The sequence below is a fragment of the Phyllostomus discolor genome, chromosome 3 (genome assembly GCF_004126475.2).
Source record: "Phyllostomus discolor isolate MPI-MPIP mPhyDis1 chromosome 3, mPhyDis1.pri.v3, whole genome shotgun sequence".
Lineage (NCBI taxonomy): Eukaryota > Metazoa > Chordata > Mammalia > Chiroptera > Phyllostomidae > Phyllostomus > Phyllostomus discolor.
The window spans coordinates 212091503-212115911 of NC_040905.2; the positions used below are offsets into that span (position 1 = coordinate 212091503).

A 24409-nucleotide genomic window follows, 5' to 3' on the forward strand; every position below is an offset into this window, starting at 1 on the left:
CTGGCCGAGGTGGCCCCCGAGGGCACTCCCTCTGTGGGGGTGTGGTGCAGGTGCCCCGGCTCCCTGGCCGCACCACCTGCAGCTCAAGGGCCTCGGACTGAAGACACGCCCAGGGCAAGTCTGGGGGCTCAACAGGCCAGTCCCCCCACCCTTGGTGGCAGGATGGCTCTGGGAGAGCAAGAGGTGGTGGTCCGTTTGACCTGCACCCCGCACCGGCCCGCTCCGTCTCCTCCCCACCCCCACCCCACCCCACCCCTCCACCCACCCCGGACTTTTCTTTCTGGGACGGCGAGGGCATTATCCTGATTTTGCAAAGTGCACAGCAGCTAATTAAGTCAAGGAGCCCTTCGGCTTTCGGGGTCTTTTGCATGTGAATGGGGGCTGGTAAATCCCCGGCTCTGGCTGTGGTGGGGGCCGGGAGGGACTGTCCCCAACTCAGGGTTAATGAAGTGGGAACGGAGTCTCGCAGAGCCTCCTGCAAACAAAACCCCCCGCACAACAAACCCTGCCCCAATCCTACACGGATTGACTTAAACCCAGGGGATAAGTGCTTTAAATTAATCTCATTGAATAAGAATGAGACCAAACAAAACTCTTTAAAATCATATTAAAAACCTATCAAAGGACAACTTGCACCGGTGTGGTTCTCATTCTGTGCGGGTGCAGGAGGCGGGCCGCGGCGCGGCTCCCGCGTTTACACAGCACAGCGCAAACCGCAGACACCTCCCCGACGATGTCGCCGTCCTTGTACCGCGGCGGCGGCTCCGTCTCGTACACTAATGAAGAACAAGGCTTCCCGACAAGCCTCTAATTACGATATTTCCAACTGCCCCGCACTCCCCGTCAGTAATAATAACCTGGCAACCGTTACGGGGAGGTGGGTTCTGCTTCCCCGCAGCAGCAGGTGAAATTAGTTTCAGTTCCCGCCCCTGGCGCGGGGTGGACCCTTCTTTAAAATAGAGAAGATCCCCCACCCCCACCAAAGTCAGACCCCCCAGCGAGAACAATAGGAGAGGCACAGAGCCGGCTTTCTCCGGTTCCCGCTTTGCTCCCTGGCCCCTGCCTCCCCCCCCCCCCCACTCCCCGACTCTCGACTCCACAGGGGAGCGCAACAGAGTTCAAAAGTTTAGATTCCCCTTCGAGCCTGGAAGCAAGGCTGGGGGCGCTTTCTGGGAAGTGGGCTGATTTTAAGGGGGCCCCGGTGCCCCCTCTCTGAGTGCCCTAGGGTGGGGTGGATTGGGAGGAGGGGTGACGGCCCAGCGGACCATTTAACGAGATCACATAAGGGCTCTTTTCGCATGGGGCGGCCTCAGCGGGAAAAGCCTTACTATGCGTCTTTCTCCTGGAAGCCACGGCTGGGTTCCGACGGCCGGCTCTGCTGACTTCCGGCTGAGGGCCGCTGGGTGGTCTGTGCGGTGGGGACGGTGTGCACCTTCCCATTGACTCACCCCCCCCCCACTAGGGCAAGAAAGAAACCCAAAGGAGCCCAGTGGACTGCATCAACACGCCCTTCCCCTCTCCCCTGCCGAGAGCCGCTTGGGTCTTTTCTTCCGGAGGGGAAGTGGCCGGTCCACCTGCTTCAGGGCTGACCGCCTCCCTCTTTGCCCTTCAGCGCTGGAGGACCAGGCCCCCAGGCCCCCCCCCCCCCCGCCCCATGGGAACCCGTGAAGGGCACTCCAGGAGGCACCCCACCCTTCTCCCACGGGCCCACGAGGGGAAGGTTTGGGCCTGCACCACCGTGGGATGTCCAAACTCTCTGGGACTTGAAATACGAGGGTCGGGTAAGTTTGGGGGAACGGGGGGGGGGGGGGGGAAGCACGACAGAACACACACGAAATCAGGACGTGTGCCGTGGGATTAGGCGGAAGCTTCGCCTAACTGGTGCCTGAAACAGATAATCTGCCGAGAGCCATAATGAGAGAGAAAGAGATTTATTTTAAGGTTATTTAAACTTCGATAATATGAACCCTAAATCTGCTAAATCCGTGTTTCTTTATTAACTGGGGGTAACAGGCTGGTTCTACCACGACGAGAAACCCTCACTCCGTGTCAGCAAAAGCAGTGGACGTGTCGATCCCCGAGTTACAGCCGCACACTCGGCACGGCGCCAGCCCTCCCCAGGCGTGCCCGGCTCTCCCCGCTCACCCTGAGGTGGGGGGTGGAGCAGGCCCCTCTCTAGCAACCCCCCCCCACCCCCCCGACCACGGGCACCTATCCTGTCCCTCACACAGCTGGGTCCTGTCCGCAGCCTGACCCTCCTGGTCTCGTCCAGACCGTGTGAACCACCGTACACACCGGACGTCAGAATGAAAGAATGGGCAGGTCTGCCCGGAGTCAGCGTGGCGTGTGCTACAGGTTTTATTATTATTGTTACAAACTCACCAACTGGCCCTATTAACTTGCGACAGCCACTCTGCAAAATTCCTGTTTCTCCTCCGGAACGGGCTCAGTGCCTACGTGGCCCAGCGTGACCAGACGGGCAGAGGTGAGGACACTACCCCTCCCGTGGCCCACGAACCCCCTGCCGCACCACCCGACCCCCGACCAAGCTGTTCTGTCCGGGGGGGCCCCCTGGAGGGGGCGGCTGTCCCCCCACGGGGAACTTGGGGAGAGAGGCGGGAGGGGAGAGCGGGAGAGAAGGGACGGAGCAGGGAGGGACAGCGTGGGCACTGCGGCCTGGCCCCTCCTCGGGCCCCTCCTGAGCTGCCGTGTCCAAATCTTACGTTTATTGAGAAATCAATATGCCCTGGGGGTCCTTTCAAGCCTCCCAGGAAACACGCTGGGGGAGGGGCGGCTGTGGCCTGGGCCGAGACACAAAGACCCCAGGCGCCTGGAGACGAGCTGGAACCCCACTGGAGAGAGCACTCAGGGCCCTGGTGCCTGGTGAATTCAAAGGCAAATAGCAGAAAGGCACCAGTAAATCAATGAGCCTGAGAGAGTCAGTTTCCCGCGGGCAGGGAGGGGCAGAGAGAACGTGACATGGGGCAGGGGCAGCCTGGGGCCGGGGACAGAGTCGCTATGGCCCACGCCAGGCCCCCTCCGGTCTCGCTCGTGAGGCATCTGGACATCAACAAAGTGGTCTGATGTTCTTTCTGTTCCCTTACAAATTTAAATCTAGATTTCAACTCCTTGTTTGGCAAAAACCCATGCCAGCGTAGACACGAAACTGCAACTCCCTCAGGCCAGGCCCCTGGCTGGGGCCGAGGGCGGGCACCCCGGGGGTGAGCGCGGGCCCGGCGGCTACTACGGGCACCACTACGACCGGTGAGGCTACGTGCGGGCAGCGGTGGGGTGGATACAAAGGGTCAGGCGCGGTATATGAGATACAGGTTAACTGGCTAATAATAATAATCTATGCTCCCTGCCCCTCGGACTCCGCGCCCCGGAGGGAGGGGCTGTGCTCCTCAGCCCCGGGGACTGACAAACACAAACACAGGACGGCCACCCGGTGCCCCCAGGCGGGGGCAGAGTCGGAAAGGCCGAGTCTGGAAAAGCTGCGTGGGGAGTCCTCGGCGCGCCTTCCCGGGCTTGTCTCCGCTTCACGGGGAGCCTTCTCCCTCTCCCTCTCCCTCGGGGCCCGGGCTGGCGGCCGGCCCGGCGCGCTTGCTCCGCGCTCCGCCCAGGGCCACGTCGGCCTCCGCCCCGCTGGAGTACTCCGAGCGCAGCATTTCGGCGAGGCAGCGTTTCCTCTGGGTCCTCCCGCGGAGGTCGGGCCTGCGGGGGGAACAGCAGAGGGAGAGACGCGGTTAGTGCTCTTGCGCGCTGGCGCCGAGCCGGCGGCGCTGACATTTCTGTGCGAGCAGAAGCGCGATCCCTTCAACGAACGGTGCTCGTTTTGATATTCCGTGCGCCCGAAGATTAGACGCGGCAGTGACAGATTTTCATAATGGTGGCAAAGCACCGTGGCGTTTTTAAAAGGGAGGCTTTGTTCTGTGTTGTGTTCCCCGGAAGAGGAGCGACTCGCACGCTGCTGACGGCAGGCGAGGCGCGAGGCAGCCGTGCGCCAGGGACGGGGCCCACCTGGGAGCCCCGGCGCGTCCCGCCCGCGGGGAAGCGGGCCGGCGGCTCTCCCGCCTCCCGCAGTTCAATGCACCGGGCGGCCGCCGCCCAGGGACGGAGCCGGGCCTGCCCAACAGGGGCCACGGAGCACCGGCTGGGGGACCACCCCCGGCCCCGACACCTCTGACCCACTGAGGACTCTCGGAAACAACTCCAACTGGGAACACCCGCACCCGGAACACCCGGACCAGGGTGTGCGCCCAGGCCAGGCCGCAGTGCCAGGGCCCGCGGGCCGGGGTGTCCGGGTGCAGCTCCAGGTCACCGTGAGGAAGCGCATTGCAGTCGGCTGCTGGCGGAGGGTCTCGCCTTCAACGTGGAGACACGCACGTCTGGGAAGCCCCCTACGGCCCGGCCTGGCCCAGTCACACCAGGTGTGCCTGCAGCCGTCCTCTAAAGACCTCGCCACTTGATCGGAAGGTCCGAGGGCACACTTCTGGTTCAGCGGGCTCAGGAAGCATTGTCACGCAAACCAAAGAGCCGTGTTTCAGAGACAGGGTTTAACCACAGCGGCCGCAGCGCCGAGACCGCTGAACCCACACTGCGACGCTGGCGATTCCTCAGCAACAGGCGGCAGGGTCTTCGGGGGACAGGTTCTCGGGGTTCTTGCAAGAGGCAGATGTTTGCCTCTGCCCAGCTACACCTGCACCGTTTTCTTCGCCGTAGTCATTGGAAGACAAGCCAGACTACACTGTGGTCAACACAAACGTAACAGAGCTCCCTTAAAACCTCCCTGATTACGAGCAGGTCGACCGACCGCTGGGACTCCACGGAGGCTGCACCACGCCGTGACGGTGCTGACGCCGGGCTGGACAGCCCCCCACCCCGGTCACAGCCACACTGCACAGGAGACCTGCGACAGTCGGACAACGGCTCCCACTGCCGCCCGTGGGGAGGCCCGCGCAGTCAGCCTGCGCCGGGAAGAGGCGGCCGGACGCAGCGGGACGATGAGGACCCGACGCGGAAGGTCCAGGAGCCTGGGACACGGGTGTGCACGTGGGGCGGGGTGCGGCTCGGCGAGGCCAGCAGTGCCCCCGAGGCAGGCGGGAGGACCACCCGCACTGTGCGGACAAGCTGGGGCTTGAGCAGGGTGCGGCGAGTGTGAGGACCGCGATGCAAACAGGCCGGAGGGGCTCCAGGACCACGGTCCTGCCGGCGGCCATGCCAGGGCAGCTCGAACGGCCAGGCCCAGCACCACTGCCCCGACACGGAGGGGCGTCCGTGGTCACACGGGACTGCTCCAGCAGGACGACGGGGGGACGGGCGACTGGGAAGGAGGTGACGCGGGTGCAGGGATCGGAACCGGCTCTGTTGCTCACGAGCTCAGGGACACCAAACACGCGCCCCAGCCTTCCCAGCGGGCCCGCGGGGGAACGGGGCGGTGCACCCAACGCAGCTCTCGGGGCCTCAGGAGGACTGAGGAAGACACAGAGGGGCGGGCCGGCGGCTGGCTTGTGGGCGGCGGTCCATCTCGGTTAGAAACAAGGGAACGGAGGTTCAGAGACGCCGAGCAACTCTCCCGAGGCCACACAGGGACCAGGACTGGCTCAGAGGCCTGTGCTGACCCACCACCTGTTCCCACAGGGCCCCAGGACCTGCCCCTGCCCCTCAGGGCTGTGCCTGGGTCCCTGGCGGAGGCCTGGCCTCCAGGGGTGGCCGGGTGGCTCAGTGGCGGCAGCAGCGGCAGCAGGAGACGGGCCGCCCGCGGAGACGGCTGAACCCGCCCCGCACTGCAGGCTGCCGGCGCTGCCTGGCGGTTTATTTTTAGCCGGGCTGCATGACAGACGGAGTGGAGGGGTTGTGACAGGAAGGAACACTCTTCTCCCCTCATCTGAACCCGCTACTCACAATGCATATAATTTTACATGGAACCACCAGCTTCAAAATATGCAAAATCTCAGTCAAAATAGCCTCCCCGGCACGAGCTCCCCCACTCATGTCAGCGACTGCTCCTGTCACAGCTAAACCGGAGTCGGCACCCGGAGTCTTATGGGGGGGGGGGACGGGACTGAACCAGCACCCAGAGCCTTGGGGGGGACGGGACTGAACCGGCACCCGGAGTCTCACGGGGGTGAGGGGGGGAATGAAACAGACGACGCACAGCAGGCAGAGGCCGGCTCAGCCCGGGCTCCAGCAGACAGACAGATCGCCACCCCCTCACCCTCACGCACCCACTTCCGAGGGGTGGGACGGTGGTGGAGGTGGACCGGCCAGCGCACAGGGGTGGCCGGTGAGGACCTCCCGGGCCACACTGGCAGCAAATGCGTTGGACCGCAGGTCCTGGAGACGGCCCTGCTTGCCTTGGGGTTGCGATCTCCAAGTCCCCGGCAGTTCATCAGTTTCCTCTCGTCAACGTGCGGCTGACCCTTCAGGAGCGGGGGGCTCGGGCTGCCGGCCGCCCGTGCAGGCAAAAACCTGTGGGACTGCAGCTGGCCCCGGAGTTCGCCGGTTCCCAGCCGTGGACGGGAAGCACAGCCCCACCGGGAACACCAGGGGTCTGACCTCACCCAAGGGGTCATGTCCGAGTGGGCCCCCGCCCCAGCCCGAGGTGTTCGAGGTCAGCAGTGCTTTCAGTGTGGGGCCCAGACCCAGGCCCTGCGGGGGGCAGGCCTCGGGGTCAGCCCTGCTGGCACGGCAGCCACACCAACGGGACCCACCTCCCTTGGCCGGCGCACCGTCCCCTCTTCTCCTTTGTTCTCAGGCCCAGTGCCGAGGAGGCCGAGTGCAGACGGAAGATGAAACGCTCTCAACCCAAGCACAGGGCGGGCGTGTGTGGGCTCTGCGCCTCTGCCAGGCTGTGGTCTGTCTCCCGGGGACTTGCCAGCCTCCCTGCCCTCCTCGCTCTCCAGACACCCGGATCCTCTCCGACGGGCTCCCCGAGTGCGCACCCCCACCCGGGGTCACCAGGCACCGGCTCTGCGGATCCAGGCACAGGGAGCCCCTTGCTCCCTGTGCCTGTCCAGCCACTTCGCCGACGCGCCGCAAGTTTTCACCACAGCGAGGAGCGCGCTCCGTGCACGAAGTATTTTTAGCACAAAAACAATGTCCACGTTACCTTAAACCTCAGACTTCTGGAGCTCCCGAGAAAGTGCGTCCTCACTGTAATAGTTGTATAACCCACGTGGGGAAAAAAGCAGCTTAGAAGACCACAACCTGTCCGCTCTCCACACACACACACACACGCACACACACATGAAGACCTGTGTGCGCACACGCGCAGTGTCCGAGGGCGCGGGGAGTGTGCACCAGGGTCAGCTCCGACTGTTGGCTTATGGGTGGTCTTTAAGCTTTTTCTCTAGTTCCTGAGTTTTGCTATGAAAGTGTTACTTTCATAATCAGAAAAAACAGCATATTCATTTAGGGAAATAAAACTAAATGGTACAATTTTGCCTTATGCTGAAGTAATCAAGCATTTTAGTATTTACTTATCAAAGCCTCCTCGCCTTTGCCTTCTGGTTTATCTGATCTGGTGAGGGGTTCTCTTCCGTGGGGTGTGCGGACGGCAGACGAACAGACGGGGAGGGCTGGGGGAAGGCACTCGCCTCTGCAGCTGGGGACACTCTGCCCTGGGGAGGCCCCGAGCCCCCGCAGGGGAGCCGCCCGGACGGGGGGACAGCCGGGCGGCCGAGCAGGCTGGAGGACCTTGGACGGCTCGGGGCGGACCCCCAGCCCGGCGCTCCCGCTCGCTCCTGCAGGTGAAGAGCAGGCAGCGAGGTCCGTGCGGGGCTCTGGTGCCCCTCCGAGCAGCAGACGACCCGGGGAGGAACCGACGAGCAGGCCCTCTGGTGCAACTGCAACCACGCGGCTGAGGTCCGGAACCAACCCGTGCGGGCGGCACCTCAGCCACCAAAGGCAATGGCTGCGGCGCCTTCCCCAGTCACCGAAGGGAAGTGAATGGATGGAGACCGAGTCACAGCCTCCGGACTCGGCTTTGGCAGAGATGCGGCAGGCGGGCCAGCTGCTCTAGGGACACCTTCTGGTGACTTCTGAGGATCCAACCAAGCCCAGCTTCTGAAAAGCCTCCAGGGCCCCAGGACGCATCCCACCCCGGCGAGGGAGTCACAGCACAACGCCCGGGAGAGGCCGGTGGACGGAGACCGGCAGTGAGCAGGGTCCGCCTTGTGCCCAGGAACGGGCCTGTGACGGCCACAGCACGCCCGGCCCCGGGTGGGTCTGCCGCCTGCAGGGCATGCACCGGGGGGCGGGGCGGGGCGCCCTCAGAGATGGGTGACGGCCGAGGCAGAACTCCAAACACGGCAGGGACGTGGGGACCACGCGGCCCACGTGCTGAAACCTCCCGGAAGTTCTGTGGGGACTCAGGCATGGACACCGGCAGCAGCTGGCCGCGCTGGGAAGGGCAGAGAATGAACCTGGAAGTGCCTGGCTGAATCCCAGGCCTGCCCCACCCCACCCCGCTGGCGGCCCGGTCCCCTCACACGTCAGAGGGCCCCCTCGCAAGTGCAGGCTCCTGTGAAGGGAAACCAACCTGAACATGCGTTTGCAGCGCGAGCATGCCACGTGCAAGGCCGTTAGGCCGGAGGAGCCCCGGGCCCTGGAAACATCTCGGTGTGTCTGCACTGGTCCGACTGCGCCCTGGGCCGGCGAAGGAGACCGGAGCACCGGGGACAGAACGCCAGCACCAGGCCCCGGCCGGCCCTGCCCGCGGTGACCACCAGCCGCTGCAGCGGCAGCACGGGGCGCGTCACCGCGTCTGCAGACAGGAAGCCCGCCGGGACAGCGGACCTGCTGGGCGACCCCCGCCCACGACTCCCTGGCAGGCCGCAAGGGTGGGCCCTGGCCACGGGGTGGCGTAACAGGGTGCAGCCGAGAGGGGAGCCTCAAATGGGGATCTGTAATAAGATCCAGAAGAGCCTGGAGACAATTGGCTCCACACCACAGGGCCACACCTGCCCAGAATCTGGCAGCTGTGGCCAATTGTGAGAGGAGCCGGGAATGGGGCTGCAGAGGGAGATGGGCGCTGGGATTTAAACCGAGACGCGGCAGCCATGGGAGGGGAAGGACCATGCGCAGCCCTGCAAGAGAGACCCACACAGCTTTAGCAGAGTGGAGACTCTCGCGGCCCTGAGGGAGAGAACCACGCGGCTCTGGCAGAGTGGGGACCCCCGTGGTCCGGGGAGAGGGGACCACGTGCCTTTGCCAGAGGAGGGACCCCCGCAGCTTTAGGAGATACGGTACTCTGGACTGGGCAAAGGGGGAAGGAAGGAAGGACTGTGTCTGTTTGTGGGTGCTTTAAGGGACTTTAGGATTTTTGGTGAAGACATTAGGTCCCTACTTTAAGTCTGTACGGCATTGAATAAACGTTTCCTTTCCTTTTCACAAATCTCTGGCATTGAGAGATGTCTTTCCTCTGGCGGTGGACATAACAGACCTGGGGGCTTCTTTATATCATCTCAGGCCCCCCCTTGTTTGTTCTTTAACAGTGGAGCTGACCTGGGGCGCACACAGGTCTTGCCCCCGGGTCCCAGCAGGTGGGTGGTCCGAATCACCAGGTGTGCCAACGGGGACACGGACGGTCGAGTGTCACCCTGAGCCTTGGGGCGACCCTGGTGCAACGAGGCGAGCAGCTGCACCTTGAGACCGTGGAGCTGGACCCAGGAGGCTGGGCCCGGGCCCCGCCTGCCTCTGGGGGTGTGGCGATGACGGCGGAGGGCTCAAGGGGGCCAGCGTGGAGCACACCTCGGTGGGGGCCCTGAGCCCCGCCGTCACCATCAGCTGCGAGACTCTCTGCTGGGCGGTCCCTGCCCCTGCCCCCGCCCCAGCGTGGGTAGTTCTATGAGCCGGATCATGAAAAAAGCCTGGTCTGAGAGACAAGCACCCCGCGGTGGACGGGGAGCCAGGAGCAGCGGGGGACGCACAGCCGGGTGAGGGCCCCGGTGCTGTCCCTCCCGTGTCATCCCCTGGCGTGGCCGAGGCCTGCTTCCCGGTCCGGCCGACTCTCACACGAGGACTGAGTGAGCTCACGAAGCAGAGCACTCGCCACGGTGCCGGCCACCCTCAACAGCGTGGGGCGGGACAGGCGGTCGTCGCAGAGCTGACACGCTGTCACGTGGACCGGGACCGCTTTCGCCAGCGGCAGCGTCACCTTGTCCTGCTGCCTGCACACCCCATCCCGCGAGTCTCACAGACACCAGCACGGAGACCGAGCGCGGAGCGTGCAAGTGGCCGGTCACCCGGGGCTCGTGTTCGGCCGACAGAGAGGGTCCGTCTAGGGCGCAGTGGCCCCGCCCCCGCCCCGTGCTGCTGCTGGGAGGTCTGAGGCAGAGGACGACCGAGGACCCAGCAGGGGGCAGTGCGGCCAGTGGGACGAGGGTCAGGCAGGGGAGCGTTCGGGGGACCCCACGAAGCTTCCCCTTATCTACAGCCCCCGAAGGGGGGAGTGGGGCCGGGCAGAGGCAGCAGCACCCACTGACCCACCACGGTGCCCCCTCCCCGCCCGGGGCCCGGAAAGAAGCAGGCGAGTGCGAGGGGAGTGGCCCGGGTCTCTGAGGCTGTCTCGTCGGTGGTTACGGGGGACCCTCCCCGGTCACAGGGACCTCGCGAGGTCTCAGCGAGATAACCCACGTGAACTCAGCACAGCTTTGGGCACACACCAGCCCCCAGGGGACGCCGCTGCTGCCACCACTGCCACTCGGGACACGGGGTCTCCAACAGCACCCCTCGTCCTGACTACCAAGTAGTTGTGACGTTCCTCTGCGTCTCGGACACCTGCACCATGGGGGGGAGGCGGCGCGGGAAGGCCTGGAGTCACTTTGCACAGGCCCCAACCAGCTGGACAGGCTGCGGCATCGCCAAAGCAGGGTGCAGAGGGGCTGGGGGCACCGTCCTCAGGGAGGAGCCCGAGGAACATGGGGGCAGAGGGCGGGGGGAGGGGCAGCCTGCCCTGGGGTGGGGGCGTGGGACAGAATGAAACCGAGCAGCGAGGGCACAGCTGGGGGGCCGTCACGGTCGCCGGTTTCTGGAACGGCACCAACTGCGGGCGCACGCAGGACCCGCTGCAGAAGGCGGCACACCTGCCGGTGCACGCGGCCGCCCAGTGCACGCAGCCGCCCAGTGCACGTGGCCCTGGAGCCCGCGGTGCGTCCGGCTGGCCTGCCTTCCAGTCCCCGAGCCCCTGAGGCGCCGGCGGCCAATGTGCCGTCTCCAGCGCTGTCCCCCACCCCGGGAGCCGGCTGGGTCCTGGTCTTTGTTGTCGGCTGACTGCCACACAGAAAGCGCGCCCTGGGCTCCCGCTGTCTGCAGGTGACCCAGGTGCACAGGAAGCTCGGGGTCCCCTGAGGCCCTCCGACTGCCTCGTTAGCGGGGGAGGGCCGAGGGTGTCTGCTGGAGGGGGTGGAGAGCTGGTGTCTCACAGCTGTGCCGGAACCAGCGCCCCGCAGGGCGGGGCCCACAGTCCTGACCCCGGAGCAGGGGGACCAGGGAACCGGGACTGGCCGGCACCCGTGTGCTGCGGGAACACGCAGTTGGAGGGACTCCCTGACGAAAAGCCCGGAGTGGCTGCTCCGCGCCAGGGGTTCACGCCAGAAAGACCCAGACGCCTCCCGGGGCACTCCACCCGTCCCTCGTCTTGCCCCGACACTCCAAAGGCCAAATGCCCCAAAGAGATCACCCCAGTGTGTCCCCTGGACCGAAAGCCCAGCAGAACACGCTCTTCTCACAGCCCGCGCGGCTCCCCCAGGCCCCCTCCCCCCCCCCGACTCACCGACCCTGACCCACCGCAATGAGGCGCACGCGGCCAGTGCCCACCAGCCCCCGGGGCTGAGGAAGGCGCCCTGTTGCTGGCTGCTCCGAGGACCACGCTGCCGCGGCTCCCGGGGGTGGAGCCCGGGTCTGGACTTTTGAGATCTGGCAGTCGAGTTCAGGATCCCGTCCGCCGTGCACTCGGTGACTTCAGAGCAGATGGAGCAAGGCCTCCTGGGCCGAGACTCTGTGAGCAGAGCCTGCCCTGCTCACGGCCGCCGCCCGGCGGAGGCCCTGGCTCTCTGCTCTGCTCTTCCGGAGACGGCCGAGCGGCCCCCACCCTGCTCGCCTCCTCGTTCTGTGGGCTGCTCCCTCCTGGGGACTCAGCTTGGATGCCAGGAGCTGACGTCCCTGCAGCAGTGACCTCGGCCCGTGGCTCACCCGGACGACGGCCTCAAGGGCAGCAGGGCCAGGCCGCACAGGGCATGGACAGGGGCCGTCGCTGTGTGTCTCGGTCCCAGAGTTGTCGAGGGGGCGGGGTGGAGGCCCAGCAGCAGGCCACGCTCAAGTCCAGGTGCCGCTGCGGGCGGAGCGCTGCCAGTCACCAGGCCAGGACGTGTGACAGCGGTGACCGCGCCCTGGGACCAGCAGGCAGGGGCCCGCCTCCCGAGTGGCGGGTCCGTGCCGGCGGTCTCCTCATGGGTCCCCCGGCAGGGCCCCTTCCGGCCCCTGACCCCACGCTCACAGAGTAACTGGTCCAACGAAACTGAGGGAACTTTCTCTGTGGGCCGGACTCCAGCCCCGCGGGCCTTCAGCTGAGTGAGTGGCCACAGGGAGGTGGTCAAGGCCACGAGGGAACGGGCCAGCAGCCGCCCCCAGTGGCGAGACTCAGTCACGGGGAGGTGTGGCAGCTGCAGCTCTGCAGTGGGGGGCCTCCGAGCGAGCGCCGGCCGGCGTTTCCAAGGCTGCTCCGGGGTGCACGACGAGACAGGTCCGCCGCCAAATGCACGCCTCTGTGCCGCGCACACCGGGGCGGTGGGGGCCCGGGGACCAAACGACGCAGTCGTCACCGCCGCCGCCACCGCCGACACGTGCCCCCGACGCCCCGCGCAGCCCACTCCTCGGCCTCGGCCCCGAGCCCCAGCGCCTCGTCTGAGGCACCGACTCCTCAGACTGGAGCGTGCAACACACTAACTCTCACTAGTTCGTTCCTTCACACCCATCCCACAAGGGACAGCTCTGGGGATCACAGAAACCCTGAAAGCCGGCGCCCTGCGGCAGTGACAAGCAGCTGCCGTCACTCAGACCGGCAGAGTCAGGTGAGGGAGGCCCCACGAGGACGCCACTTCCTCCGGAGGCCGCGCTCCACCCAGAACAACTCTGGAAGGAGTGGGCCCAGGGCGTGGGCTCGGGGGTGGGGCTCTGCCCCTACCACGGCCCGCCACTCCTGCATCAGGGGGGACTAGGGGACAGAGGAGAGCCCTGATTTCAGGCTGTTTGCCTGTCCGACGAAATCAGGGACCACCAGGTAACACGTTAGCTTCGCTAGCTTGAAACCCATAAAAATAAAACCATTTCTTTTAAGAACAGTCGACAATTCAGACCTTCTTTCTGCTAGTGTTGAAAGGAGGGGCTGAGGACGGGAGCAGAATGAGCGAGTGTCGGGGAAGGAGGACGCCCGGTGTTTCCAGGCACCAAGGTCACCCCAAGGACACGGGCAAGTCCAGGTGGCTATGGGGCCGAGTCGCCTGGGGGAAAAGGTGCTTTTCGTGGCTGTCACAGGTAACTCACTTGCCACAGGGCAGCAAACAGGAGACATGCTCTCCCATGTTGTCACGGTAACACGGAGACCCCCCCAGGCCCGCCAGTTCCTCCCCGTGTCCCCGAACCGCCCTCCAGGGTGTCGGACAGCCGAGGGGCCGAGACTGCTCGCTGGTCCTGAACAGGTTCTGCTCCCGAGTGCGCTGGCGGGACAGACAGACGGACGGACTCCTGGCAAACCACCCGCTCTGCCGCGCATGGCAGACGGTGCTCAGCGTCTCCGGGCAGCCAGGGGTTCCAGAAGGTGCGTGAGCTGTGCTTCTTCTTCTCAGGACCTGCCGGGCCCACACAGGCTCCAGTCAGAACCCCCTCCCACAGGAGGGCAGTGCCGTGTCCCGGACGGCGGTGCCGAGGGCCTCCCACTAGTGCACGGGGGTCCGGCGGTTCTGACAGGTGTGCACGTCGGGGTCGGAAGAGATTCTGGGATGACTCATGTCCGTGTGCAGGGAAAGACTCGGTGTCCCCTTGCAGACCCGGGGCCCAGCGAAGCAGTCAGAGACCTGGTCCTTCAGGTCTAACTCGGGGACGTTAACGACGGAATGTCTTTTCCTGGAAACTGGTCCGTGAAGGTGTGAAGGTACGGAGCGGGATAAACCCCCGCCGTCAGTGCACGCAGACGCTGGATGGCCCCACCTCACCCGCCGGCCCGGCCCACAGAGGCCCCGGCCGGACCCCGAGTTTGCTGTGTGTGGTGGGTTGGGCTGGCGGGTTCCAGAGGTCCGCAAAGAACACGTGTCATTCTAGGCCGTGCACACCGTAACATAGACCACGCAGCAGCTGAGAGCATGGAGCCCCGTTATTGTACCCCCAGAGCACACAGAGGGAACCCGTCCTCCTCCCGGACGGACGGAGCTCGGAGGGGACGGACGCCCCGGCTCAGAACAGGCAGTGTGGCCCCAGCACCAGACGCCGCACTTCGGGGTCGAACGGACCGGTCTTGCCGGCCCTCGGAGAGCAGCAAGTGCCACTTGCCGGCGCTCCGCCGAGGCGTGGGGAACCTGCCAGGTCCTCCGTCGCGCCCCTGACCACAATTACACGGTCCTCGTGCGGATCAGCCACGAGTCCTCCTCCCACCGGGAGTGCTGAGGTTTTCTCAAACGCACGGCGGTGCCTACTGTACCCGAGAGGCCGTCTGCGCTGGCAGGGCAGGGCCGGGGCGGGAGGGCCGGCGGAGGGAGGGGGATGCCTTCAAAAGGAGGGCGTGAGGACGGCGAAGGTGGCAGGAGCAGTGGTGACACGGCAGGAACAGAGCGCGGCATTGTCGCGGGCGGAGTAATCCTGTGACACGCTGCCGTCAGTCACTGCCGGCTCCCTGCCGCGCCAGCCAGACATCAAAGGCCCCGCCAGGCCATCTCGCACGCCCTTTCCCGGCGGATCAGCCCATTCTCCCCCGAAGAAAGCCCCGCTCAGCCCCCGCTCGCAGGGGCACCACCGTCCCGGTGCCCATCTGCCGGCGCGGGCCGCAGAGGCAGGCGGCGCTCGCTCCCTCCCTGGTGGCCTCTCGCGGTGAGGACAATGCTGGCTCGAGCCCCCCCCCCCCCCCCCCCGGCTGCCTCCCTGCCTGGGCTCCACTCTCAGATCTGGGGGGGCTGCTGTCCGGATTAACGCTCGCTAATGAGACCCCAGCCGGAGAGGCAGGTCACCCGCGACAAGGACCGGATGCTTGGATGTACGGGGAGAGCAACCCACAAACCAGGCTCCTGACCGGCATTCACCGGGTGGGTCCCTGCCCACCTTCTCCGAGTGTCGGCACGTGAGGGATGGCGGCAGGACCGTCACCTGGGACCCGATGGCTGGCCTCGTGGTCCGTCACGTACTCAAAGCCCAAGTTCGCAGGTGCAGGTGTCAGCCGGCCGGGACCCAGGGGTGGGGGCGGCCTCTGGCGCACGGCACCCGAGTGCCGCAGAGCAAACGCCTGGGCGCAGAGCCAAGGCGGCCCACCCCGGCCCACAGCAGGGCATCATGGACAGCCCACGCTGGCAGGCAGAGAAGCCTTGGGGAGCCGCCGCCGCTCCTGGACGCCCCGCTCTGTCGCCAAGGAGGTGGGGGCTCCGGGAGGCTGGGCAGACACGCGGGCTACAGCAGACGGGGCGGGAAGCTAAGGCCACAGCCGCGCCCCCCCGACCAGCGGTCTCGCCCCACGCCGGCAGTCCTCCCACAGCAGGGACACGGGCCCTGGCCAGGCTGAGGACGTGCCCCGCCCTCCTCGGGGCCTCGCAGGACAGACCCGGCGCGGGAGCCCGCGGGCGGGGTGCTTCCTCGGGCCGTCCTCAGACGCGAAGGGCGCGCGCTCGGGTGCTCGACACGGAGGTGCACGAGGAGGGCAGGCCGCCCGGTGCTGCCGGACCCGAGGGCCCCACCTGTCCGCCCCACGTGTCCTCTCCGCCGCGTGTGTGCGTGCGTGCAGGCCTCGACGCTGACCAGCCCCGCTTCCTGCCCCGCGGCTCTCGCCCGATGGGACGCTGTCTCTGGGAGAGGAGGGACTCTCACGGCCTCCTGGGGTCTGAGGACAGTCTCAGAGCCTGAGGCCGTCCCTCTGACCGTGCTCTCTGGGCCCGCCCGAGCATCCACAGCACTGCGGCCAGTGCCAGCGCCCCAGATGCGCCCCGGGTGCGAGTCCAACAGGGCGCGCCGCCGGCCGGCTCCAGGGAGCCCACGAGCAGTCTTCCCGCAGGTCCCAGTGGCTCTCGGGCAGGAGGGCGGGCGGTGGCGGTGGAGACAGCCCGCCACATCCAGCCCAACAGGGCACCACCAGCGCCTGTGCTGGCGGCCCAGACACCTGCCGACCAGGCCACCCCCTCCCCCCGCCCCGGGCACTCACCGTGCAGGGAGAAGGGCGGGTCCCGGAGACCACGACGGCAGAACCTGGGGGAGGACGGCTGACGCGGGGCAGCCGCAGCCGGACCGAGCCCCCCACACCCACCGGACTCGGCCGCCCGTCTCGGGACAGGCCCGGCTCACCTCCTCACGGCCGCTTTCCTCTTCTTGGCCGCCGGCGGGCCGCCCAGCTTCCCGGGGGCGTCTCTCAGCCCGAAGCTCTTGGCCACGTGGCCGAGGTGCAGCGCCCGCACGTGGAAGATGTGCTTCAGCTCCCGCGGGTAGGTGGTGTAGGCGCGGACGAAGGACTGCAGGGCTGCGGGGAGATGGGCGGCCGTCAGCACAGCGCACAGCCCGCGCCGCCGCGACCGATGGCTGCGCTGGGTGTCTCCAGCTCCTCAAGAGGAGACAACCAGCCCCGAGCCCTGCCGGCCCCAGTTAGCGGTCCCTGAGCCCAGCATCACTCGGACTGGACCGTGCGCGGCTTCTAGTGACCCGGGGCAGGCCCGCCCCACGCAGAGGGAAGGGAGGGAGGGAGCGGGGCGGTGAGGGAAGCAGGGGTGACCGACGCAGGCCATCTCCTTCCCACAGACGGTGGGACCGGGAGACCCGTGTCAGGGAAAAACCTCCTCAGCGGGTTTTGTTTCCTCTCCAGCAGCCGGTGGGGGCACGTGCTACGGGGTTCACGAGGTTCAGGGGCTCAGGGACTGCGCCCGTGTTTACCAAGAACGAGTGACGTCGTGGCTGCAAACGGTGGCCTGCCGCCAGCCCCGCCCACAGCCCCCCCCCCCCATGCAGAGGAGTCCTGGGCCCCTTCACTGAGCGCTCACCGGGTTCTCAGACCCAGCTCACGCTCAAGTGTCCAGGACCGACTGGCACAGGCTCTTACCAGTCAAAGAACGTGAAAACGGAAACAAAACAGGGTTTTTAAACGAGAAAGAAAACGATCCGGTTTCCAGAACCGTTCACAAAACAGAACGCCCCTGGAGGGCCGCTGACAGTTGAGCGCGGTCCGCGGGGCGCCGGACGCTGAGAGCTGCGGGCCTGTGCTCAGGTTGAGGAAAACGGCCCCGTTCCAGGCACTGGGTGACGGCCAGAGAGAAGCCAGACTCGGTCCCCGGAGGGTGGAGCCCTGGCCACACCCACTCGTGTCCCTCCGAGGACAGGTCTCCTGCAGCCGGTTCCCCGTCTTGCAGCCGCACCCATGAAAGCCAAGTGCCTGCGCCTCCTCGCCCAGCGGCAGGGCAGGAGGGTTTGCTCTGAACAGCGCCCCCACCCCATCACCGGGCGCTGCCCCCCAGCCCCGCCCGTGGCCCGCCCAGCAGAGCCCAGCGCGGCCGCGTCCGACGGAGGCGGGCGGGCACTAAACACCAGCCTCTCTCGCCCTCGCGTTGTTGAGCCACTGGACCGGCAAGTTTGCCCACAGCTTAGATGTAATATCCCGGCAGCACCTGGAGATTGGCGTTTATGAACAGTAATAAAAAGTGTCATTTTAGCAGATCAGCCCCGGGAAGGATCCTGGGAACCCGCCAAAGCTCTGTTTACTGAGCAAAGTGAACTCCTTTTCCCAATCGATGAGAAATAATAACCCCGGCAACCCCTCTGCACCCCTCTCTGAAACCTGGGCATCCTCCCCTCTTTAATAACTGGGGACCAGCCAGCCACTTCCTTCCAAGGAAATCCTGAACGCTGTGGACGGCCCGTGCTGCTTGCTCCGCGTGCCAGCCCTCGGGGGGCGGGGCCGCCCAACGGCCAGGGCACGGGGCCTGGGCCTCTCCTCCGCCCCCAGCTTTCTCCAGCTCGGACCCTTCCTCCTCTGCACAAGCAGACCGAAACCGTCCAAACCAGGCCAACCCACCCAAGACTTGGTGCTTTCCAGGTCTGCTGCCCAAACGCTGGCCGCCGCCCGCCTCTCTGTCCACCCGTCCTCTCCTTGTCCCCTGCCCCCTGCTGCCCCGTCCTCCTGGTCTCCTCCACACCAGCCCCGAGAGCGGAGTCTGGACAACCTGTCCCATGAGGCGGGGGAGGAGGGCCCAGTCCACAGCTGCACTGAGACGACGACAGCTCTCCCACAGTGAGGCGGGGCGTGCTCTCTCCCCGGACCACCGCCCGCTCTCACGGAGCCTCCCCGCCCCGCAGACTCATGCCTCGCTGGGCACAGCGACAGCCGGCCAGCCTCACACCCTCGCGCAGACCCCCACGCGTGGCAAGTCCAGAGAGGCGGGGGTTCGGGACAAGGCAGCAGCCGCACGCAGGGCCTTCCAAGGGGCGGGAAGTGGCTCATGCCGGCTGGTTGGCCGTGCACACACACGGAGCGGGCTGTGGGGCCCAGGCCGCGGGGCCCAGGCTGGTGGGAAGCGGCAGGCACGTCTCTGGGACGAGGGCCAGAGCTGCCACCGCAGCATGAGCACTCGAGGTCACAGACTCCTAGTTCAGAGCCAGGCGGCTGACGAGTTAAGGGAGGTCTACTTCAAAATCCCCTCCACAGACGTTCTCACGGAGCTGAGTTTGCTCCTGGGCACTGGTCAGGGGCGGTGGGGCCCCACGGAAGACGCGCAGGGTCAAGGAGGGCGGGCAGAGCCTCCGGCAGCCTGGACGTGCCTGCGAGTGTGGAGGACCTGCCCCTCTCGGCCCCACCCGGCCTGAGGGGTGCACACCCTCCCCGCCCTGGGCTGGGGCACGCGCATCTTCGACTGGAACCCACAGGAAGGGGGACAGGTGCCATTCCGTGAGAGGCAAGGACTCAGGCCCGGGACCCAGCCCGCCTGACACACGGAGGGGAGCTGGCTGACCGGTCCTGGGGGCCTGGCTTGTCTCTGACTTGTCCTGGGGGTGACCTGCAGGAAAAGGCTCTCCCCCCAGGAGCCCGAAGACCGGGCTTCATCACCACAAGTTTCATCACTTGAATCTCTAGCTAAAGAGACGCAGGAAAGCTGGGGGGGTGGGGTGGCGGCGGCGACTGACAACAGTGCATGCCGGTCGTGGACAAGGGCAGGGTCAGAAACGCGGGCGGACGCCGCATGTGCACGCGACCCCACTTCCAGCCAGTTCTCTGCCAAGAAGGCACCGCCGGCTGCCGCCTTGCCTTGTGGGTGATTCCCGAGGCGGCTCTGGGACGGCACAGCCGGGAGGCGGGGCGGGGGGGCAGAATTTGCATATGCAGAAGCCTGCGGTGCGAGAGCCGGCACCACTTACGGGGTGTGGGGCTGTCCGGGCTGTTACGGCGCGGTCACGAGCACCCCCCCACCCCCCGCCAGAACTGAGTCCGAAGTCACGGAGAGAAGAGCAAAGAGCTCCCGGTCTGAGGGGGGCACCGAGACAGTGCGCCCCAGGAACCCGCAGATGAGAGCAAGGACACCTTCGCTCCCTCCTGGTAGGAAGCCGAGGGGTGGCCCCACTGCAACAGCCCCCCAGAGGCAGACGAGCACCTCTGTCTGGTCGTGGGGGTAAAAAACCCCACGGTAACGAAGAGAAACCACAAGACCTGTCTCTCAGGGTCATCACCGTGGCTTTTCCTCTGGTGACCCAGACGCCTGCCACAGCCGCCGTCTCCCCAGAGTATCGGAAGCACGGCTGGCACCCACGTCGAAGGTGCTGGTGTGGGTTTGACTTCTTTCCGTTGCAGCTTCGTTATTAAGCCTGAACTTCTGCAGAGCAAGCTGAGTTGCCATTACTTTCTGCAAATGACCCCACTCTGCAAAGTGGCACCGTGACAAACACGCATTCCCCTCGGGACACGCCCCAGCCCGTCTCAACAAGGGTAGGCTCTCAGGAAAACAGGCTCCGTGGCATCGAGACTGTGGTCAGACCCCGGGTGGGAAGGAGGCACCGGTCACACACGGATCCGCGGTCCCGGGCCAGCCCAGGGCCTCCGCCCTCCACCCAGTGCAGCCCCGACAGGTCCAGGGGGCAGGCCCACCCGAGGCCTGCCGCCACCGAGTGCCGAGGTAGGCAAGAGGCAACATTAGCTCGCTAACCCACGTTCACCGTCTACTTCCTGAAGGTCACGGTCGCCCCAGCTCCGGCCCCCCGACAGCTTCCATCTCACTCAGGGCGACCTCAGGCCCTCAGACAGCCTCCAAGCCAGAGGTGACCCGGGTGACGCGCCTGTGCCCACTCTGCCCTCCCTCCTGGGTGCCTGGCACCTCTGTTCCCACCGCCCCGAACGCCCGCCGTCCAAGCCATGGCCCTGGCCCCTTGCTCACTCTGACCCTGTACTTAACACACTGTATGCGGGAAACGTAATTATACGTTTTACGTTGACTGGTAGTAGAGCTCGTGATAAAAACTACCCGCAAACAATGTGTTAAAATGCACTGTCGAGCCCGGGCTGGCGTAGCTCAGTGGATTAAGTGCCGGCCTGTGAACCAAAGTGTCGCCCGTTTGAGTCCTAGTCAGGGCACAGGCCTGGGTTGCAGGCCAGGTCCCCAGTTTGGGGCCTGTGAGAGGCAGCTACACATGGATGTTTCCCTCCTTCTCTTTCTCTAAAAATAAATAAATAAGATCTCTAAAATGCACTGTCGCCCTGACCAGTGTGGCTTGGCTGGTTGAGCAGAGTCCCACAAATCGAAAGATCACTGGTTCAATTCCCGGTCCTGTCCCTGGTTGGGGTGTGTATGAGGCCACCGATCAATGTTTCTCTCCTCCTTTTTCTCCCTCCCTTCCCCTCTCTAATAAAATATATAAGTAAAATATTTTTAACAAGTGCTCTCTGCCCCGTCACCCTCTTCATGGCCCCATTTTTCCATAGTTCTGATCCTTTAAGCTTTTTAGATTTTTAAATTTAAAAAAAATTATTTATTTTTAGAGAGAGGAAATGAGAGAGAGAGAGAGGGAAAGAAACATCGGTGTGTGGTTGCCTCTCATGCGTCCCTAACTAGGGACCTGGCCTGCCACCCAGGCATGTGCCCTGACTGGGAATCGAACCGGCGACTCCTTGGTTCACAGGCTGGCACTCAATCCACTGAGCCACATCAGTCAGGGCCATAGTTCTGATCTTTTGATAGAGTAATTTATGTATAACTTGTTATATTTACTATGCTCACTGTCCACCCACCAGTGGAACATTACAAAGACCAGGATTTTTGCCTGCTTTGATCCCTGACATAGCCCAAGCACCTCGAACAGTGCCCAACTCAACACACACTTGTTAAACGCGCTTTTAAAAAACTGACTCTGAAGGAAGAAAAGGACGCCAGGGTGTTCACCCACAGAAGTCCTCCCTTCCTGGCCCTGCCACAGCCTCACCAACACAAACAAGTCCCGCCCCCGCGGCACCTCGCCGACATCTGAGGACTGCTGCGCCGGAGAGCCAGCCGGGCACCTGCCCCGACACCGCAGGCACCTGCCGGAAGGATGGCAGCCCCCCAGCATAGAGGGGTCTCACGCGTGCATGCGTCGCCAGCCAAGGCTCACGAGGCTCCGCTGCCAGACGGTCGGCCCTGCACACGCTGCCCCGTGCGACGACTGGACGCTGCATCCACGCCTGAGGCCTGCTGACCCCGGGAGACAGAGTGCCCCCTGCCGGGCCTGAGCAGGGAAGCGATGCCCCGCTCTCCCGCCATGCCCTGGGGGCCGGTCCCCGGCTGCGGCCCCTCCTTGGCACCGCCCTTTCCCGTTTCCTTTGTTCTCTCCTGCAGGAGCTGCTCGGGTGCGACCCAGCCGCCCCCACCCCGCCCACGTCTCCGGTTTCCGCCTGACAACCACCGCTGCCGACACGTCACCTCTCTTCCAGGAGTTCTCAAAGGAGAGGAAAAGTGGACCCCTGGGGCCCACGCGGCCGGGGCGTGTGTGCCGACCGTGGGGAAGGATGGAATCGGCACCGAGGATCCCTTCAGACCCGCCCCCGCCTATCTCCGACCCTGCAGCCTCGGGGAGGGGAGGCTCTGTCTGCTGGGAAGCCGGGACCGGCTGGGGGGGTATGGGTGGAGGCCCAGGTGGGCACGGCTCTGCCGGGCCAGCCGCCGCCCGCCGCCCACGACACGACCCACCTCTCTTCGCCCAGGAGACCGTCTTCTCGCTGGAGTGCACGTAGTCCTCAAACACCGCCTGTAGGGCCGTGGCGCGCTCCTGGATCTCCTGGGGGCCAGCAGCCTGGGGCTTCTGGGGGGGGGGGGGCGCGGAAGGATTAAAGGAGAGGCAGATCAGAGTCGGGAATAATGAAGCAGTTTACGACAGATTTAATAACAGTAAAATCACACAGTAACCACCCGGGGGCCAGCGAGGGTAATCCCTTCAATATTGCGCGAGGAAAAAAGGCAGCAACGCAGACGTGCCGGCCGGCGCGGACGGGGCGGCCGCGTGACGCAGCAGCAGCCGGGCCTGCCTGCGTGTTTGCTTGTTTGCTCGCTCCTCCCCGGCCTCCCGTCGCCCCCACGTGCAGCGACAGTCCACTGGAGGCACCGGGAACCCCCCAGGTCTGATGCAGCCATCTGAGACCTCCCCGAGCCCAAGTCGCTTTCAGAGAACCCTGGCACCTCCTCCTCGGGCCTCAGCCCCCTCCCCTCCCCTCCCCTCCCCTCCCTCAGGCCGGCCACGGAGCCTAGGACCCAGGTTCCCCTTAGTTCGGCCCACGCGTCCTCCTTCCAGGGCCTGCTCGGCCTTCAGCGTTCCAGACTCATCCCCGGGGACCTAGGGAGGTGCGGGCTGTCCCAGCCAACCGTCTGTCTGTAGGAAGTCACATCTGGGTGCGGCTGGATGTAAATAAAACCTCTTCTTTTCACCCTTGAACAACCTCACAGAAAAGATTTCCTTTGTAGGCCCCCGAAAAATGAGTGGTCTTTGTTTCTCTCCTAAACGTGGACGTTGGGAGGGAAACTAAGAGGTGAAGGAACACGTCCTCAACCCCGTGTGGCCCACGGGCTGACTCTCTGAACGCTGCCGGCCCCCTCCCTGTCCCCCGCCCCCCCCCCCCGCCACGGGGGTCAGCAGCAGGGTGGGCCGCCCTCGCCCTCACCCCTGCCCAGGACCAGCTCACACACCTGGCTGCCGCGCCTGACCTAGACCCTGAGTCCCCCCCTTCGCTCTGAGGGCTGCCGGAGGGGAACAAAGGGAGGGAAGGAAAGGCCTCCTTCTTAGGAGCCGACACTCGTCTCTGGGCTGAGAGAGACTCTGAACCACCCGGAGGTGTTTTTGGTTTCTGCCAAACCGCGCCTGCTCCCTGTTTGCCGACGGCTGTCTGGCTGCTCCCACACACGGTCCCCTCGAGGGTCTTCCCTGCGCGAGCGTCGGGAGGAAAGCCACTCCGGGGCGTGTTACGGAAGTGGACATGTGCCGCTGTCATTAACGAGGGCTCTGTCGCCCTTTCAACGGGCGGGAAACGCAAACTTTCCCGGGCCACCCTCCTCTCGTTAAGCCACCTCCGAGGCGCAACTGTCACCTCCTCGCGTTTGGGTTTTTTTTTTTTTTAAATGAATGTGAAATTAGCGAGGATGCCCTTTCCCCCGGCGGACAGAATCCTCTGTTATTAAAAAGTAAAGCACTTTAATAATGAAAACTTTTGCCTCTTTTTCCTGTGTTTTAACTGTTTAAAATTAATGAGAAGGGCAGCACGGCTGTCAAAGCGATATTGAAAGCCGGGCGGCCAGGACCGAACGAGCACAAAAATCCCTCTGGAGTGTTAAATAAACAGAGCTCCAGCCCTCTCGAATCCCTCTGTTGGTTATTGTATACACTCTGTAACAGCTCTCAGAATAGATCTGAGAGCCGGGGAGGCAGAGGGGTTTCAGAATTCCAATAAAGGCCTCAAATTAAAGACAGCCTGGTGCGAATTCCTGGAGAAAATTAAAGAGACCTCAAGCTTAAGTGACAGGTGACTTGCTTCTGTGACACGACTGTCAGGGGATTTAGTGATAATGTGGCAATATATTACAAAGGGCTTTTCTTATTCCCCCCTTTAGGTTTCAAAATGAGGCATCTTTTCTTTTCCAACCCCCCAAAAATTACATACACACACACATAAAAAATGGGAGTGTGTGTGCGAGTGGAAAATGAGGAGAAGGCGTTAAAACGAGGTTCA

The 24409-nt window shown here is 64.7% G+C and overlaps 1 protein-coding gene across 1 annotated transcript in view; it reads right to left on the bottom strand.

Moving 5' to 3' along the window:
- Positions 1-1917: 1917 nt before the first annotated feature.
- Positions 1918-24409, bottom strand: part of DDX31 (DEAD-box helicase 31) — a 64663-nt gene continuing 42171 nt past the window's right edge. Inside the window, exons 18-20 of the mRNA XM_028530608.2 lie at positions 22383-22494; positions 16537-16708; positions 1918-3714 (exon numbers count right to left, since the gene is read on the bottom strand). Of these exons, the coding sequence (XP_028386409.1) occupies positions 3540-3714; positions 16537-16708; positions 22383-22494 (459 nt within the window). The 3' untranslated portion in view covers positions 1918-3539. The remainder of the gene's footprint in view (positions 3715-16536; positions 16709-22382; positions 22495-24409) is intronic.